The sequence below is a fragment of the Crocodylus porosus genome, unplaced genomic scaffold (genome assembly GCF_001723895.1).
Source record: "Crocodylus porosus isolate Cpor-Errol unplaced genomic scaffold, CroPor_comp1, whole genome shotgun sequence".
In the NCBI taxonomy this organism is placed as follows: domain Eukaryota; kingdom Metazoa; phylum Chordata; order Crocodylia; family Crocodylidae; genus Crocodylus; species Crocodylus porosus.
Window position 1 is genome coordinate 72909019 of NW_017728886.1, and position 19692 is coordinate 72928710.

The following is a 19692-nucleotide window of genomic DNA, read 5'->3' on the forward strand; positions in this document are numbered from 1 at the left end:
GGTGTCTTGTCATTCTTTAAGCTGGCTGTAAATAACCAAAATTGTGGTCCTTGAGGAATTTAAGTCACTGAGCAAGGTGAACTGCTTCATTTTCTTTCCACAAAGCTAATACTTCACTGTGAAGCTGCAGCAGCCCCTACTGTCTTCAACCACCAAGTTCCACATTTAACTTCCTGTGATGGAAAGAGTGGGTGGTTACTAATCTTTAGAGAGCAGCTGGCATCTTGCCCCACAGATAGTCAATCTGCAAATGAGATTCACTGCTATAGCTAACTTATTTTTAGGGAATGTATGCCTTGAACTTTGCAGTGACATGAAGCAGTCTGAAAAGACCCTGTATTGGGTAGTCTCAGCTTTGGTCTAGTGTATGCCTGGACCTCCAGGTCAGATCTTGATGTCTACAGGCAAAAGCAACTGAACTCACCGCTACAGTACCAGCAGCAAAGGATGTTGTAATCTTATAGCAAATAATATATTTAGCTTATCTTCTGGCATTTCTTTTGGAAGTAAAGTTTTCCCAGCTGGATAGCTTCTATTACTTTCCCCGGCCAAATCTTCAGGAGTGACAGCCACAAACATGATCTGAAAAAGACTCCAAGCGAGTCCCAACATCACAGTTCAAGATTTAGCAGTGCAGTATTATAGCTACAGTTAGGTCTTTCAATCTAGCCAGAAGCAATTGGGCAGGGTGGGACCTCTCAATGTTTAGTATATGGCCCAAAACAAGCGAAGGAAAGAATCTAATGGAAGACTGATTCTTAGCCTGGGTACCTGATTTCAAATTGTTGATGCGAGGAAGGCATGAAGAACCAGGGAGCTTCCTTCTCCGTACCTGTTTGAATTCAGTGTCCTTCATTTGTCCAACCAGCTGACGTTGGGTGGGGAAAGAACACCCAATGTGCTGATGATTCCTCAAAGCCTTGAGGCTGGTTACAAGGTCAGACTTCCTTACACCAGAAGTGCTGTTCTCAGCCCCATGATTCTTTACTAGTTTAACTGGAGCACACTTTGCACTGAAAGAGCCTATACCCTCAGCATATGAGGGGGAAGGTATGTGATCACTTCACAGTTGCTGGTGACCACTATCATCATCCATCCATCTCCCTGTTTGTAGTACATGAATGGCAAAGGAAAACTTTGGTGCTTAACTGGGCGTGCAGTAAGACTAACAGTTTTTTGCTTCAGTACCTACTGGTGACCATAATACAGTTGGCTGATTATAGCTGAGTTGACACCCATCATGCTTTTTCACTTGGAAGTCCCACCCAGATTCTGTAGTGTGCAAGTTGTTCCTGCAACAGACGATACAGGTTTCCCTTGCTTTATGCTGCACACACATTCCTGGAAAATGGTGCACAACTCAAGTTCACATAAAGGGAACCCACTTTACAATGAAACAAACAGGGATACGTTCCACAACCTTGACTGTACTGGCCCCTAGACCTATGTCTACCACTTCTACAAGGCAATTTTGATACTCACCAACAGCAGAGAAGGGTAGGAGATAAGCTAGTGGCATGCATAGGAGCCATAATGCAGATGGCAACTACAGAAAAACACGTGTCGCAGGTGAGCGAGGAGACTCTATTTTGGCACGCACTGCTCCCACAAGGCACCACACAAAGCAGCTAACTGCAGGCTTCCACCACACTGATAGCATAAGAGTGAACTTACCTTGCATAACGAATTTTTGGTATAAAAAGGGTCATCACACAGCAAATTTGCACATACAGAACCCACAAAGCAAGAGAGACCTGTACAGGCAGTCCTCAGACTTATGATACAGTTGGTTCCTGGAAAAAGCATCTTAAGTGAAAATGTTGCAACTCAGAACTAATTTTCCTACAGGAAACAATATTATAAAAATGAGGGGGACTAGTTCCTGCACTAAAGCTTGATACCCTGTTTTCACCAAAAATAACCCCAAATTTTGTAGTCAGTCAATTATAGATGAGTAATATAGCTATATTAATGCATTTATATTATAAATAACAATCAATGATTTGGAAAGAATTCTTTGATGCGACTTTGCTGGACTTCAGAAAGCTGAAAGAGGGTGTCAATTTAGAAACGCAAGTGCAAAATGTTGTAAACTCAAAACATTGCCAGTCAAAACGCAAGTCGAGGACTGCCTGTACTAAGTATGTCAGGACCTTACCACAGGGGGTGTTTTGAAGTGCTTGCCCGATCTATTTTCAGTGGACACTAACATAACAGGTCAATCCAATATGTAAACTCACAAGTAAAAGCCCTGAATAGGTGTGCCCTGTGTTCAGTTCTGTTGTTACAAGTTTGAAGTAGCTACATGACCTATTTTAAAAGATTGTGTAAAGGGGAGCCACAGGGTGAAGTATTTAAAACAAAACATTTTCCTAGATTGAGAATTCACCTGTTCAGGTGGCAGGGCACAGGAACAATCTTGGCTCAGTCAGTGCCACAGGAAGAGCAAGCTCAGGAGCCATGCAGAAGCACAGGACAGACAGTTGACAACAATACAAACCTGAAGCAGTTGTCAAAGTGTTAAGAAAAACTCAAAACACTCAAAGGTCTGCAGAACACTAGAGCAAGAGGCCAACAGAGTAAATGAAAATATTCACAAAGGTCTCACAATTTAGACAACTGTGTGAAAATAACTGAAATGCAGGGATTAGAGAACTGTTGGCAAAGACCAGGAATGGCACAAAACCACAGCAAAAAGTAGTATCCATAAAGAACAGACAGGAATATTCAGGCAGCAGTATCTGTACTGACTGGGGGGGGGGTTGTAGCATGTCACCAAGACCCAAGTCCAACTCATCGATTTGCACATTCTGTAACTTTTAAGACACGTTATCCTAGTCTTGAGATAAAGACAGTGCCGGGTCTGTCACCTGTTCAGGTTAATCCTTAGAAACAAATTAAAGGATTCCTCAGCCCCTAAGTCTGCTGCAGGTGATGGTCTGAACATCAGCTCCAATGAAGTACCAGCTTCCCCATGAAAACATGGCAGTGTTAAACTGATAGTGGTAACCATATATCCTCACATGCATGTAGGCAAACGCATGGCCCTGTGCATGTGCCCTTCTAAGCTAACCAAGTACAATGAAAGCAGTGTCTTTTATGTCCTGATATTTAAAATCTCTCCAGACAGTATGCTCACATTGCTCCTCTTCCAAGTGTTTTCTACATCAGTTGTACAGAATACTGAACAAATACAGAAGACGGTAGTAGTGGTGCCATCAGAGATGCAGTTAAGTCCACAAGCAGCTGTAACATTAATATCCTCATTAAATATCAGCGTGACGACAGCGACAAGGCCTATAGTTTAAGTCTGGACTTTGTACCAAAAGGTACAGAATTTGAGGCACATCCATCTTCACAAAAGAGCAGTAGCAAATCTGTACCATATTCTTGCAATCTTACCTACTGCTAATTTCATTTTCCGGTTCTCTTGCATGAACATGTGGCAGTGGTACACAGAGGAATAATACATGGAGGGGCATGTAGCAGTGGTACATAAACCTTCAGCAAAATAATGTAGGCCCAAAATATGTTGAAGTCATTGTATTATACTTGTCAGAATCCACTGGTCATAAGAATATCAATTTCTGTCACTAGCGCTGCTTTTTGCATGTTTCATCTGCAAAATGTCGTGCACTCTTTGGTATAGAAGGAATAAATCATTTTCAGGAAGTCAAGGCTATACACTGGCACTGGAATTTCTGCCTGCTGATCAGCATTCTGTTAACTGGTCAATTAGGTCATACATCCCAGTCCAAGAGTGCCGTCTCCAGTCCTCTGCACAGACCACACATTCATCCTTACCTGCAGTTGTCTAGTGCTGCCAGTCACCAAACTTTCCAGCCTCTTCATGTGCTGCGATCCAATTTAAACAAAGCTTACCTGGTTGGATATCATCTTGTCTGCTGAAAAACAGGATTCAAGTGACAGTAGCTCGTGCATCAAAACTGATCACGTAACATGTAGTTGAAGGTTACAGAGAAGTGTACGTGTGTACAAAGGATATACAGATTTGAGCAAATGGTGCCATTTTAACATAATGGAAAGAGAAAAGGCATCCACCACTAATTCAAATAATCATTTATTGACAGTGTTGTCAGTTTGTAATTTTAATTCACAATTATGAAAGGAAGGCTAATCAGAAGTGACTGCCGGATTTCAAAATTTTAAACAATAAAGGTAGAAATCTTTTTCAACAGTTATACCATAAGAAAGAAAAGTTTGCATAGGTTCTACAGGTGTGCACAAAAAATTAGATCTGAAGTACATCAAGATTTACATTACAATTCAAAGTGTACACTGGCTATTCAAAAAGAAAGTATCCATTTGGAAGTGCCAGACACCTGTTGAAACAAGCTATAGAATAAGGGTTGTTTACTGCTCAATCTTCAAAATCCTCTTGTACAGTATCCTCGTATAACGTATGGAATATTTTTTTCTGATAAAAATATGCAAGACACTTATCCAATCTTCCTTTTGGGATATGTTGATGATTCAGATCTTTCAAGCAAAAGTATTTGACCTGCCTTACAGGATTGATTTGTGGTGGGAAGGAGGTGGAGAGAGGAGAGAGAGCATAGCATAGTAACATCAGCAGAGTCTTCACAGCCTTGAAAGCAAAAGGATTTATTTGAACACGAATGGGATGTTGTCATCATGCACTAACCACCATGCAGAGAAGGAAATCCTTAAGTCAGAAGTGCAAAATTATTTCAACTCCTCGTCCTAATAGCAACAGAATCGTTCTAGTATGAATAGTCGAGAGCAAAGCAGAGAGGCAGACCTTAACTTTTGAAAAAATGTGGAAGGTTTGATGTTGCCAGTTCTTTGGTAAGGGTGAAAGCTACGATTTTGAAAAAAAGTAGACTATGATTCTGATCTATTTGATTTTGTACTTTAGAATGCCCCTTGTAAAGATACCATCTTCCAACTCTGTAATGCTTCGGTTACTTACCAGACTAACCTCTTTAAAACAAGAGTGGGTCCAATGTGCACGGGCTCCTGGAGACCATGAATAATATATATCCTCCTGAAGATACTTGTTAGTTCAGTTCTTACCATTTTGACATAATTACAGAGTGCTAACTTAGCCTAAAAATAAAATTTTTCTTACAAAATAGTGTTCCTTAATACTGGGCCTGTACATTCTACAATTATTAATAGGTTTCAATGCCTGTAAGAAAGCCCCTAGCCTTTCACATGCTGAGATAAGTATATACAAGCAAATATAAAGTAATTTAATGGTGGCGGGGGGAGGGAGGAGGGACAGGGAGGAATGGAGGAAGGGGACCACACCCGATTAAGAATCTGAAGCGCAAAATTGAAAGATCCTGTAAATTAAATGCCAGTTCCAAATGACCAATTAATGCTTTCCATTACCTATCAGTAACCTTAACAGCCACCAAAAAAAACAAACAAGAAACCTTGTAAAACATGGATACATATGAACAGATACGAGCAATATTTCAGTCTAAATACATTTGTCTAGTATCTGGAAAATGTGAGCAATTATAGTAAGAATGTAGGCAAAAGGCACAAATTAATATTCCAGAAAGTCAGGCATTCATGCTAGTGTGTTAGAGATACTGTGATGTTTTTAAGGGGCACTGTAAAAAAAAAAAAAAAGAGTACTGGGGAGAAGTCAGTCTGGTGTAAATCTCGCAAAAATCAACACATCTCACTTTTACAGATAGGGAATGAAATGCAACTAAAAACTTTAATACATTGGTTTTTGAAGTTTACTTTCTTATCATCACAGTGGTTACCTTACAAAGTAAAATCAACTATAGATTTTTACACTGCAAAACATTATGGCCCCACAATTTTTAATTACTGAAGCCCTTATTCACTGTAGAGAAGTAAGTTTCCACATCATTTATTTTTTGGCGTAATAGTTGTTTTTTATGAGACAGCTAGACATAAGTTCGCTCTGGTAAAATAGCAATCAACTGAACCAAAAGGGAGAGAGATCAGAGACAATAAATACAGAACTGCTTGGAGCTTTAACACAAAACTTATGGACTTTCAAGTAAGTCAGCCCAACACCACCAGCCTTCCCCACCATAATCACTGCCACAGACAGATACCCAACCATTTCCAGGGTCAATGGGTTGAACAAATGGGCACGCAAAATATTAAGCATCTCTCTGGAACACAAGCTAACAGGACACCTAGGACTGGAATGAACAGATTTCTTATGATATTGCTACTTTTTATAAGGTGGCAGAAACTGCACGTTTATAAGTGACAGGAAGTCATGCCAGTAAACCAATATCCCGAAGAGAACGTTGGTCAATGCATCATTCTTACGTGAAATTCTGAATTATTTAGCCACTGTTCAGACTGACCAATGGCCTGTGGGGAACAATTCACATTTTATAAGTGCAAAACATTTTTGGCAAAAGTGAAAAATAGAAAACCTTAAACTGTACTAATAAAAAAGTATTCTGAATACCAACACAAGGCCTAATCCTGCAAGCACACCACAGGGAACCCTCATTGACTTCAATGAGAGCTCTGTGTACTACCACTTAAAGGAAAAGGTCTTGAATCACTGTTAGTGTGTATAATATGTTTACATATATATATCAATACATAGCATGTGTGTGTATTCACACACACACACACACACACACAAAATGGCTCTAGATTAAAACTTGAGCTTGTAGCTATTTTGAGATGCATCATTCACAGTATATAGCTTCCCACTTGTATCTTGTTATAACTGGACTTATGACACCTGAAGGTTATATACTGCATCATTTTAATGCCTCTAAGATGTTTTTGTTATACGACAACAGTGCACTTTGTCTTGTCAATAGGCCTTCCAGAGGGGATTGAAGTATATCCAACCATCGCCCTGTAAGAAAATTAGGGAGATTTTACAAATGAACTTTTAATATTTTATACACACAAACACACAGCCACACCCCAAAAATATTCAGCACAAGTTAATTTAACAATATCAGCTACAAAAATAAATCACACTGATGTCTGAAAATATTGTACATACTAGAATGACTATATCCAAGACTCCTAAAACAGAGAAGTATTAGAGTGCAGTCGGATTTTCCCTTGTTGAAGAGGCTGTTACACTCACCAAGGGCAGATCAACTTTAAAAGTTAGTTGAAAGGGCTATTATTAGAAAAGCACATTTTTAAACTGGCCTGAATATATATATTTTTAGTTTTAAAGAAACAGTGGATTATTAAACATCCAGGTATGCCACGTAGACCTGGTTCGAAACATCTTGCTTCAACCTCCATAACAATGGAAAAAACGGCCCAAACATTTTGGGTCATATCCTACCCTCCATCCACAGAAAATGCTTCACTGACTGTAGTGACAGCAGGCAAAGCTGGAGGTTAACATTTTGTGTAGAGATGATATTTCATGAAGTAACTTGTTTAAATTATCTCCAAAGTAATTATTGGAGGTTGGCCTTGAATTTGTCCCTTTCCCACTGCCACATCACAGAAAATACATCTGAGAGGCAAGCCCCTTTGCCTTCTGCCCTCCTCTAACTCCTTCCCCCTGCAGCACCTCATCCATTCAACGTCAGATTTGTTTTCCATGAGCACATGCAAGGGAGGGGCATATCTGAAAACACTGACCTCAAAATAAACAAACCAGTAGTAATCTGCATACAGGCAAATTACAGGCACCCAAACAATTAGTTCTTCAAGAATTGATACATTTTCCCTTTTTTGAAACTGCTGCAAGTTTTAATATAGCTACTCCATAAACACACTTTTAAAAAGTACTTTTGTACCTACTTATATATAGCGCAGACTGTGTGGTATTAGTCCAAACCCCAAAGGCTCGCAACTTACCATATAGTTCATTGGCTAGGCCAGAGCAGAGTCAACTGTGTTTCAAGCCATGGAGACCCCATAGCTCAGCACAGCTCAGTATGCGTGCATGCTCCAGATACTAACCCACCCAACACACTACGGATCCATGTGCTAATTAGTCCCCACGGGAACCAAGTGTTCTTGTCACAAGTCCTGGGATCCTCCTAAAATGTCTATGCAGATGAGGTAGGCAACCTGGTCTGGCTCCACTTCACAGAGGCTGGGGTTAAGCTTGTATGCAACAGGCTGAGAAGGGGGTGGCAATAGAGGGATTTTGGATGAACTGTTTGAGACCCCCTGATGTTTGACAGATATTTAAAGCTAGTGAAAAAACAAGAATCACCGGAAATGGGAAAGAAAGATGTAACTCAGCTGTGTGAGTGAAAAGGAAGCTGAAATGTATTCAGTCTTGTGGCTCATCGTGACTTGAAAAAGAGAGTTGGTGCTGAGAGGGACTGCATGCCGTGGGCACTCCTATATATTTTATTCAGAAGAGCTGCACTAACTTGTCCTTGTGGTATGTTCCCACCAGTATGTATGCCCAATATAGGGCATGTGAAAAAAAGGGGTTTTATAGTCATGCTCAATGTTGGCTGCATTTAATCAACTTCATAGTTGGTTTCCAGTTCTGAGCACATGCTGCTTTTGGCAGCAGTTTAAAGGATAGACAATGTATTTAATGAGGTCTCCTTTTATGTGAATATAAGATGAGGAGTCAGGCTTTTTCCCATTGCTGCCTCAGGTGGGGTGGGGTGTGGGGGAAATTCATCCTGTATTCAAGTAAATATAGTAGGCAGAGAATCCCAAAAGTTGCTGATACTGACAGTGAGCAACTGTCACTGAGTAATAAAAGGCCTGTGAATTGCTTCTTGCTACTCCCATTGTGCAAACACGCTGCATGCAAGTAATTTTATATACATAAACAGTTCCCATACATTTCAAGGATACTACTCATATGCAGAAGTACTGCACCTATGCTGGCATCTGTTGCACTGCTTGGTAGGTGCTGGTGTCTGAAATGACAGCCAGGTAGCTAGCTACAAGTAATCGTTTTAGAAAATGCCAAGTAGGAAGAAGGGTTTCTACTCATTGCTAAAAATAGTATTCTAAGCATTACTCTCTATCAGATCCATTCTTTCTAGGAAGTGACAGGTTGTTTCTAAAAATCTCCATCATTCTTTCATGTAGCTGTTTTAACATTGGACTCCTTTGGGTTTCAGTATCCTAGTAGAACAGTAATAAACAATCAGCACTGCTCAGACTATATAAAGGAAATTACTAACAGAATACCAAATGCTCATGAAGTAGAAACTAAACCAAAAAGTCTATTTTAGTTAGGCATGTAAAGCCACGTGTAGATGCCTCTTACATTAAAAAAAAAAAACAACTGATAGTCAAGTTCCTGGCTGAGTATTCACAGCTCCCATTCACTTCAATTTACTGGCTGCCAGGTCAATGGATAACTAGCACTGCAGAGAATCAAAGGTACTTATTTAATGGCCAAAAATCTAAACAAATGTTAGGCAACCATTCGTCAACATCAGGCCTTACCTACCTCCAGCTAAAAGGCAGGGTGAAAGAAAATGAACAATGGTTACAAATTCTACTTTTAAGAGCCAACGTTTGAAAGATCACTGCATTTCTAGGCACATGATCACCATGTTATTAAAAAAAAATCAAAAGCTGATTCTCACTGTTTGCACTCACACACGCCCAATAGGCAAGAGGCTCCATTACACTCCATCTTAGTCTCAAAATAGCAAATAAATGCTTTGTGGGATTTACATTACCTCTCTGGTAAAGTATTTTGGTTTCCAAAGAGCATTAATAGCCACACGTTGCCCCTCCTCTACTCGCTGCCTCTCCTCAAGGCGGTGCTTGTGCTCTGTTGCTGCATCAATATTGCCTTCTTTCAGACAACTGGTAACGTGCTGCCAAAGATGCCTGAGTGATCAATTACACACAACACACAGACAAGACTGAATTAGAGCGTCCCAGAACCAACAAAACTCTTGGTAGGGTAAATGTATGGAGGAAACTTGCTCATCCTCTTTACTAGAAGCGTGGTGCATTCTCCATTCAGTACTCTACTTGCGCCATTATCTAATATTCTTACTTATCACCATCTAGTCAATCATTTTCATTACACTTAAACAGATACCAACAATAGATACAAACAACTACTACTACTTGTGATTTAATGTCTTGCTTATATTATTTAAGCTTGAAATAATTTCCTGTAGATACCTCCCCCCACCACCTTTTTAGTTCTTACAATCCACCCCACCAAAGTATGGGTCAAATTTGCAGAAGGGCTCTGCTCCCACTTTCTCACTTCATTTAAATGCCTGAATGGGAGCTGCTGAGTTTTCAGTTCTTGAAAATTTGGCCTTAATATCTGCAAATCATTACACAGTTTTGATGGCTACTTTTTCCAGACTTGGTATAGATTTATAATAAGGGCACATTAGACCCATTGGCACACTTAGCAGAGGGAGGGCAATGCAGTCTTTTTGCATCCATATTACTTTAAGATGCTTTATTCTAAACAAGTTTATTAAAAAAAAGAGAAAAATATTGATGGCAATTTCCACTAGGGTACTAGGACCCCAGAGGTCCCTTCCAGTGCTGTATTCTTACACTTCTTGCAACTGTTTTCAGTTGGAATCAAATTCAGCCCTCACATGTTTGACAATATCCACATAAAATGTCCCTCAATAGCATAGCAACCAAAGATTACTTAGACAGATTGTGCGATGCACAAAAAACATTGACCAAAAGCTGTCATAACATTTTAATGTGTAATTTTCAATAGTGATAAAGTGAGCATTTTATTTTAAAAGCATTAACAGTAAGTGTTCAGAGACTGAAAGGTAATAATATACTGGTTGGGGTTATAAACATAAAACAAGCACCAGGGAATTACAGGCTTCTCTCTCTCTCAAATTTTCCTTTGGGGAAATATGAAAACAGAAATAACATTTAAAAAGTACAGCTTATTGGCTCTGGAAAGATCCATGTACCACTTGCGTTATATAGCTCTGGATGGATACATTTGGTCATAAAGCTTGCTTACTGTTTTTATCTCATAATCAGAATAGCATTGTGCCCACATTCTCACCTTGATTCCAATGGTCCTTGTTTCACTATTGGTCTAATCTTTTTTCGGATAACTGGCAGCTTAGTGGTGTCAATCACTTTGGTTTCTCCATTGCTGTATGTAAATTCCAGCATGCCGTTCCACTCCCCTTGTGCCTTACAAACAATGGTACCAGTGGGATTGTGTTTCACTTCTGCTGTAACCCTGATTAAAGCAAGACATGGTAAAATATTCGGACTATTTTATTGCAGCACATCAGAAAGGTCATCAGCCACTAGGGTTCCAAGTTACTTTTCGAAGTTCGAGTATACTCTTGCATTAAAACAAACAGTAAAAAACAGGAATCTGATTTCTGTTCCTAAAGAAAAAGCAAGCACAGGCCATGGTAAAGCTGTGCTGGTATTCCAGCCATACCTTCTAATATTTTTCCTCCTCGTCTTCCAGACATAAGTGACCTCAGTTAAATTAAGAAACAGTCAGAGGTTTTCTGCTGTAACTCTGAATTTATTTGCTTTGGTGTGGCTATGCAAGAAATCCTTAATATTACATTAAAGGAATGTCAAGATTGAAAAGCACAAAGCCTGAACTTAGCACCTTAGTATTATTATAGCCAGGTGAGAAAAGTGAATTCTACTCTAAATATTTATCCCACCATTCCCTGCTAGGGAACTGGTTGACAAGCCAGTGAGGGATCATGCTCTGAAACGGGCCCTGCAGACAAAACAGCTGCTGGAAGATTTGGGATTTATTTTGTAAACAACTAGCAAATGCACCAAAAGGTAATTTTGGCTCTCTGCCTTCTGTTAATAGAGCAAACCAGACATCTGAAAATGCACCTTACAAAACTTCCCAATTTCCCCTACTCAATGGTCTCCACCTATTCCACAGCACCTCACAATACCACTGTGCACAAATGGCCAGTGCTGATGTTTTTGGCAACGGTCAGCCATTGCACTTTTGTTTTATGTAGGTATTCAAGAGCATGTAGATGGATTTAACAAAAAGGAACCTGCACAAAATGCCCCAGCCCAATAGGCTGCAGAATCTTATCAACATTATGATCTATTCACAGGAGAGCCAAGAGGGAAACATCATCTAAACCCTCTTCCCAAGTAAGACAAGGAGGCACATGGCCCCATCACTATACCCCACAAAGGGAATCCAGAGTGGTTAGCTGTGTGCTTCCTGCTAGAAGAGCTATTGCAGTTCAGAAACACTTTCCCTGATCAACTCCCTCCCTTGTTCAGCAATCCACAGAACCCAATTCCGCACAGGGAAGCACCAGGAGTCTGTGTACACCCAGGCAGAAGGGGAGCTGGCCCTACAGCTATGGTAGCCCTTCGCTGCATGAACACAAGTGATGGGAGAAATGTGCACACAGTGACCTGTCCCACACTTTTACAAGACAAAGGCTAAGATTTTTTAGAGATTAAACAGGTGTATTTTCAGGTAAGGAAATGCTTATACTGCTTCCCTTGAGACCAATGTCCTAAAGGAGTGCATTGCACTGTGTTAAGTATACTTCCAAAAAAAAATGTGCTGCAGGTTTTTCTACAATCAGTCACTCTTGTTTTGTATCTTGTTTCAGAGACAGTAATGGAAAAAAAAAAAACAAACAAAAAACAACTGTACGCAGTATGCAGTCAAGACTCCAAGCCAAGACCAATCCCACACAGCATTACTTGCGCTATTTCAAGAAATATAGGCAGGCAAGCTTCTTTGCCTAGATGTGATATCTTTTATTAGATTAACTGAGTAGTTGGAAAAAAGTTCTTTGCAAGCTTTCAGACACAACTTCTTTGGCTTTTTTCCCCAAAATGCACTACACAAGTCAGCCAAGCAGCCAATAAGCAGCTGTTTCAATACCTGTGAACTTTTCCTCCATAGAAAGGCTTGGTGTGGAATGTGACAGTAGCCGAGTAGCCGGTCTTGGCGCAGTTAATACTGACTTTACCTCCAAGCTCAACCCAGGGAATGGTGAGTATAGAACGAGCATAGGCACTGGGCAGGGTGAAGACATACTCCTCTTCGTGATCCATCAAGTAAAGAACACCTGGGGGGGAGGAGGGGCAAAAAAGAGGCTGAAAGTGAAACAGTAAACTACCAGTGGGAACCTGCCCCCAACTGGCTCTGTCTGCCATCAAAACTCAGTACACAAACTCAGGGCTTTGTTCCACCTTACATTAAGATGCATGATTGTTGATCGGTATTTAGTCCTAGCTCACGGTTGGAGCCTCACACTTCAGGCCAAAGGGGCCTAAAGGACTAAAAAGTAAGACTCTACTACCCCTCCCAGCCTGGGCTCCCCTGCCTGCTCCCTGGGACAGACAGTGAGGGCAGCTGTAAGTAAGTGAGGAGAGCTGCAGGGGGCCAGAAAGCCAGATCCAGGCCAGTGGGGGGGGGCAGGTGCAGTGTTTACACTAACGTGTGGCCTACTATAGTTACATATTAGCTGGGTAACATGGATCAGAGAGAATCCTACCCTGGAGTGGTGTAACCAAGCTGCATAATGACAGCTTAAAACCAGTTTCATGTGTTCATGTGCAGAGGAGCTGCCCAAAATTTCTTTGCAAAAAGGCCCTCAGAAACTGGAAATACAGCAAAACTCCTGCCAAAAGACTCTGGCTCAAGCAAAAGGCCTTTTTGCAGCTCTGGATTTTATTAAAATGACAATTAACAGGACAGAGTAAGTGCAATTTCTGATTATGTTGTTGTCACACACATCTGAGTGATCTTCACTCATTTTGCATTCTATCTACTGCCACCAAGTCTCTCCCCTCACTTCCCATCAGCTTCTTTGTCTTTGCTGAAGGGGCAGTTGGAAAACTGCTTTAAGTCTGACTGGTTCTAGCTGGGGAGCATCAACGGCAGGGAACAGGAATTTTCTAAGCTATTTAAGGGAACCTCCTGCCTGATCATACAATCTCTCTACCTTAGCCTGCAACAACACTCAGAAGATACCAAATCAGGTCTGTCCCACCATTAGTGGCTGGTATTTCAAGACAAGATACAGCACTAATCAAGTATAGCAAGGAGGGAAGTGATCAACATAAGTGCACACTAATTCTACAACAACAAATATTCTTAGCTGTTCGCCTATAAAGCCAGTCGCAAAAAAAGAAAAGGTTACTTGAATTTATTTTGATGAGGCTTCTTATATTTTCCCCTCTTTTATATTTACAGTTTCCTTTGAGCAGAGAGAGGCTTTGAAAAATTTCTTGGCAACAGATTAAAAGGGGGGAAAAAAGAAAGAAAACCCCACAGAGTAGATCCTTAGATTTCAGAGAATCTTTGACCATCAGATAAAAATAATGTGAAACCAAACTGGACATAAAAGCCTTGATACTAATATGATTCATCCCAACACCCTTACCATTAGGTGAAAAAGTTGCAAAAAATTAGGAAATTATTGGTATTCATTATCGGTTTGTTTCATTCGTAAAATGGGAAATAAATCACACAAACTTATTCTGTAAAGCAATTTACAGAGGAAAACCCCAATATAGGGCCAGGACATTATCAATATTCTTAGTTTATCAACACTGATCTGAAGGATTCAGAGCTTAAAAAGGAAAGAGCTCCAATACAGCTTTGGCTGTGTACACACATTCAAATGATCTGGGAAAATTCTCCCAGTTTTGTTTTCCTGGTAGAAAAGCTTGCCCAGAGATGCCTGAGCAAGCATTCAACTGCTGAGCCTTTGAAGAGCAGACAGCTTGCAGTGGTGATGCTGCCCAGTCAGGGGGTCCCTGGGCACACATCTCAGTGTGCTCTGCAGATACTTTCAGTCTGCTTAGAAACAGATGGCTGCAGTGTACAGGGCAGCCCTGATTTGCTGATCTCCCAGCAGCACAATGTGGGATTGTGTAAAGGGTGGGGGGGGCCTCCTGCTCCCTGCCTGGCTGGAACAGCAGAGTTCACTCTGTTTCTCTGGAGGGAGAGGATGGGAGAAAAGCACCCTGGGTTGCTGGAAGACTCTCCTCTGGAGACATGTGCAGACATTTGCTCTCCCAAGAGAAATTCTTCTGGAAGCGATTTAACCCTGGTTGTTGCTGGGTTATTTCTCTCCTGGAGTGAACGTTTCTCCTGGGACAGCAGCAACTCTTTCTGGAGAAACTGAATGTCTGTATGTGGCCTTTATTTAAAATGTGGTATTTCAATCCAGAGGACTGACTATAGTAAGGAGGCTTCTAAGGTTTAGACACCAAGAGACTGGAAATGCTCCACCCAGAGAGGTATAACAACCACCACTGTTTTTCAGAACCACTTATTCTGCCACCCCAAAATCTCAATCTGCCAATAATGAAACAGTTGACACCTTTACCCCCTGAAGAGAACTATAGAGCATCTGGGAGGTGAGGCAACACTGAATAAGAAACACAGGAAAATAACAAACAAACTATACTGCATTTGAAAGGCCCAAAGTTTCCAGAGTAATATGGCAGACTCTTAGGTTAATGTCAGTAACTGAAGATGCTGCTAGCCTAACAGCCCAAAATATTACAGTAAACCTGAACTATGCACTTTTCTGAGAACAAACTATTGGGAAGAAATTACAGTCACCCTGTCAGAAACATGCCATATAACTGTAGTTACCATTTCCTCACTTGTTAGTAACTGCCTTATCGCTAAGGATTTACTCTCCTAAGATGAAGCAGGAAACCAATGACAGACCAATACATCAGTATTAAAGCAAACAGATCTTTCACATTCAAGTCTCAACAGAAAGGGTACCTATACACATGCAGACTTGATTGAGTCTGCTGGAGCATGGTAATTACGGCACCCCAGCAGACTCCAGTGTCACGTGGATCAGTATCCCTATGTCGAAGAATAGCAGTGGGGACACTAACTAAAGCTCATTTGAGAAGCTTCAGTTAAAGCACCACCACCACCTTTCTGCAGCACAGGGATGCCGATACATGCGACACTGGGCACTTTAATCAGAGCAGCTGCTCCAATTAAAGCACTCCCCCATCCCCCACCTCCCAGAGGTAGAGTATAAACACCCAAAGTGCCTATATTTTACACAGGCTGGCTTAAATTCTAGTTTTAAGACAGTTTCCCCTTACTACTTTTAAAATGCCAGGTTCAAGTCACATTTCAACTAATCACACTTAACTGGTGAGATTATCTTAAAATATCTCACATACAGATTATTGTACCTCCATTATTGTCTCTCCCCCAAGGAGTTCAAACGCATGCAACATTATAATTTACCTTCTCTATGAACTTCCAACTCTTAGAGACAAGCAGCTTATTTAGAACACATTTTATACCTGACCATTTAGGAGGATTGCCCACCTGGCAGAGCTTATCACAGTGTACAAATCTGAAAGTGAATCTTGTTCTGTGCCATATGTTTAATACTAATCAGCTCCTGCAGAGATGACACCAGAGTTGCTTTGCTGCAGATATTAAAACAGGTTTACCTTTATTTTGAAAAAAAAATCTTTTGCCCCTTCTCCAGCTGCCAAGGAGGTTTCTAAAAATTATATCGACTTTACAAGCAAATAAGGGGAAATACATAGTAGATTTTGTTCCTACCTACCAATCCTTGTGATATGCCATTTGACACAAATGCAGTGTTAATACAGTATTTAATATTCATACAGACCTCTGAACTCCCAAATTCGGAATAATATCGGACTCCTTAGGAAAATCACCACCACCTACAATACACCCCAAATACTTAATACTCCCTTTGCACAAATGCTTCCATTTCCCAATTTATACACTGTCAAAGCCCTATCCCCATTTTAGATGTTAGTCTGCTGTGCTGACCAAAAGAGTTTTCTTTAGGTCTATTAACTTGCAATTCCACTTCAAGCCTATCCCCTCTAAACCCAGTCCTTATGAATATAAACTAACAACTCTGAGTCCCAGCTGCTGGTGACAGATGCCAACATCCATAATAGAAAGTATGAGAGAAAACATGGGTGAAGAGCTAACGAATAAGATACTTTATGAGGCTTGTGTTTCATGAAGAGAGAATAACCAGCTTTCAGCATATCCTGTTAGCCTGTCACTTCTCACTGCAGCTATCTCAGTCTGACACCAACTAATAAAAGCAATATGGATGAGGGTGGGTGCAGGGGAGGAAGGGAGAGGATATTTATTACAGTCAGAAGCACTAAGACAGACAATAAAAAAAGAGAATAGAAAACAAAATCCTAGGTTGTCTTTAGAACTGACAGAGGCTCAATTTATGAAAACAAATAAATATATTTGAGAAATACAATCCTGAATCTACCCTTCGATGCCTTTGATGAGTAACATTCTCTACGTGGACTTTACCCTAAATCTCTATGTCATTTATCCAATAAGGAATTCTAGCACACATGACCAAAGGAGAAAAGTCAAGGTCACTAGCATTATACTGATGTAAGTCCATTTCTTATCTAAAAGTTGTATCTATTAGACGTGTACAAAGCAGCTAGGATTCACTTCGGGTTCGGCTGATTTGAGGGACAGTGATTCGATTCAGTTATTCAAATCACTATCCCAAATCGATCTGGAGGAATCTGATTCAAAGATTCAGCCGCCACCAAAATCAGCTGAAAATTGAACAGGCCCCATCCCCCACCCGCTTTCCCAGCCCCATCAATGGCTGCCCCACCCAGCCCCAGCATCCTGACTCAAAAAAAAAAGCCATGCACTCACTGGCTCCTGTCAGGCTGGGGGGGAGGGGGAGGGCAATTGCCACTGCCCCACGCTGCATGGGGGGGACTCTGCCACAAGCCCCAAAAAGCTGCTGCACCAGCCAGTGACTGCGGGGCGGGTTTTTTTGTTTGTTTTTTTCAAGTGCCAGGACACTGGGGCCAGGCGGGGTAGCCATTGATGAGGCTGGAAAAGTAGGCAGGGAGTGCTCAGGGGAGCTGGGGGAGCAGGCAGGGGTCCCCCATGGTCCCCTCCCCCCTCCTGCAGCCCCCCTGCCCCCTACTTACTGGCATGGAGCCTGGGTCCAGCTCCCTGCAGCAGCAAGCAGGGACTGCCCGAATCTTTTCCAAATAGATTCAGAGGCTTCAAATTGATTCAGACCTTTTAACTGGTGTCCTGATTCAATTCAAATTCAGAGATTCGGCCACCGAATTGAGCCGAATCTCCTCTGAATCGAATCAGCAAACAAAGCTATGCACAACGCTAGTATCTACCAGTTTGCAAAAACTGCCCTTATGAAAGCGATAGAGCCAATGTCAGGACCTTTATGTAGGAACATTCATGGATGCGCACGCATCCATTATTCCTACATAAAAGGTCCTGATATTGGCTCTAAAGCTTTCATCTAGCCATCTATCTAGTTAGGTGTGGGGCTGGCAGCTGGTGTTGCACCCCTCAGTCAATGGTGCTCCCAGCACAGGGGAGCACTGGCCACATATTCAACTAACAGCATGAGTATAACCAGCTACAAAGTTATTACACACTTTTTGTTAATAAAACTTCGTAGCTTATTGCTTGTTTTATCATGCCATTAATTGGTTGATTGTGTAAGCTGGGTCAGAACTTAACATGCGATTACCTAGTTAATTACGCCTGAAGTATAACATGTAGGGGGAACTGAGAAGCAATTCCCACACACATGCACGCACAGGCACAATACCTCTTCCTCCCTTACACATGCGTATATACACACACACCCACCCATGAGAAGACTGGTACTATAGACATGCACCTTCTCCTTCTGTGTGTTAGGTTTTTAAAAGTAGTAAGTAAAAACAAACTATAGATCAATCTAATTCCCACAGCTGCCTTAAGAGAGTAGAGTGGAAAAACATCACACTGAAGTACTTATTTTAAAGTTGGGAAAATTTAGCAAAAACAGGTTCACACCAAACAACTATTGCAAATATGCTAGCAAACGCATGGTGTTTAAACCCTAGCTAAACCCAAAATTGCAAAAAGACAGATTGAAATTCACGGCACTGAACCAGTTTCCAGGCAAACTGAAACCACGTTGTACAACATGCAACAGAATCTTTATTATATGGATTCTACAGTGGTATAAAATAATAAGCACCTCAAGTGCTTTTAATCAGATTATAACTATAAAGGTTTAGGGACAACTGATTTGCTTATTTCCTTCATGCTTAACTAGACCATGATGGTTTATTATTCATATGTGGAGGGCTTTGTGGATCTCAGAACTCTTTCCAAGAAGAGCAAGGTTAAGTGTTGGTAATCAGCATACATCATAGCAGTGTTGTCTGACAGTAAGAAAATATAGAGAGGATAGAGGGAGATCCTGAAAGTCAAGAGAACAACCACTGCTGCTCTACATTCCCAACAGGTTCATGCTTTCCATCGATTTTATTAGCCTAGAAGATAAACAACCATTGAAAACAATTTACCAAGGGCAGTAGTAAATTTTCCATCACTGCAAATGTAAAGACAAGACCTGGTTTTGATTTTAGGAGATACACTCTAATTCAGCCACAGCTCTTGGGCTTCAAGATAGAATCAGGTCAGGGAAGTCATACTGTCTGAGATACTACTGGACGTCAAAACTAATCCTGTTTACAGTGGCTCCTTCTGTCCTTTGAATCCATTTGTTCCCAAGGAGCAGCTCATTAGGGTGACTTCCACAGTAGTGGCTTTGTGGTCAAGAAAGAGATCGATCACCAAATTGGTCAAGCTCTGTACTCACTGCTGGAGGGGGTTGAGGTGCGTGTGTGGGGGGCGGTAAATAAAACAAAATCGGGTGCCATATCTTTTAGTTTTAGGCCAAATGAGTGGCTTGG

The 19692-nt window shown here is 41.1% G+C and overlaps 1 protein-coding gene across 1 annotated transcript in view; it reads right to left on the minus strand.

The window, feature by feature from the left end:
* Nucleotides 1–4065: 4065 nt before the first annotated feature.
* OSBPL10 (oxysterol binding protein like 10) overlaps nt 4066–19692 on the minus strand; it is a gene marked incomplete at its 5' end in the record, with an annotated part of 201287 nt that continues 185660 nt past the window's right edge. Inside the window, 4 exons of the mRNA XM_019533536.1 lie at nt 4066–6859; nt 9645–9798; nt 10976–11158; nt 12821–13007. Of these exons, the coding sequence (XP_019389081.1) occupies nt 6815–6859; nt 9645–9798; nt 10976–11158; nt 12821–13007 (569 nt within the window). The remainder of the gene's footprint in view (nt 6860–9644; nt 9799–10975; nt 11159–12820; nt 13008–19692) is intronic.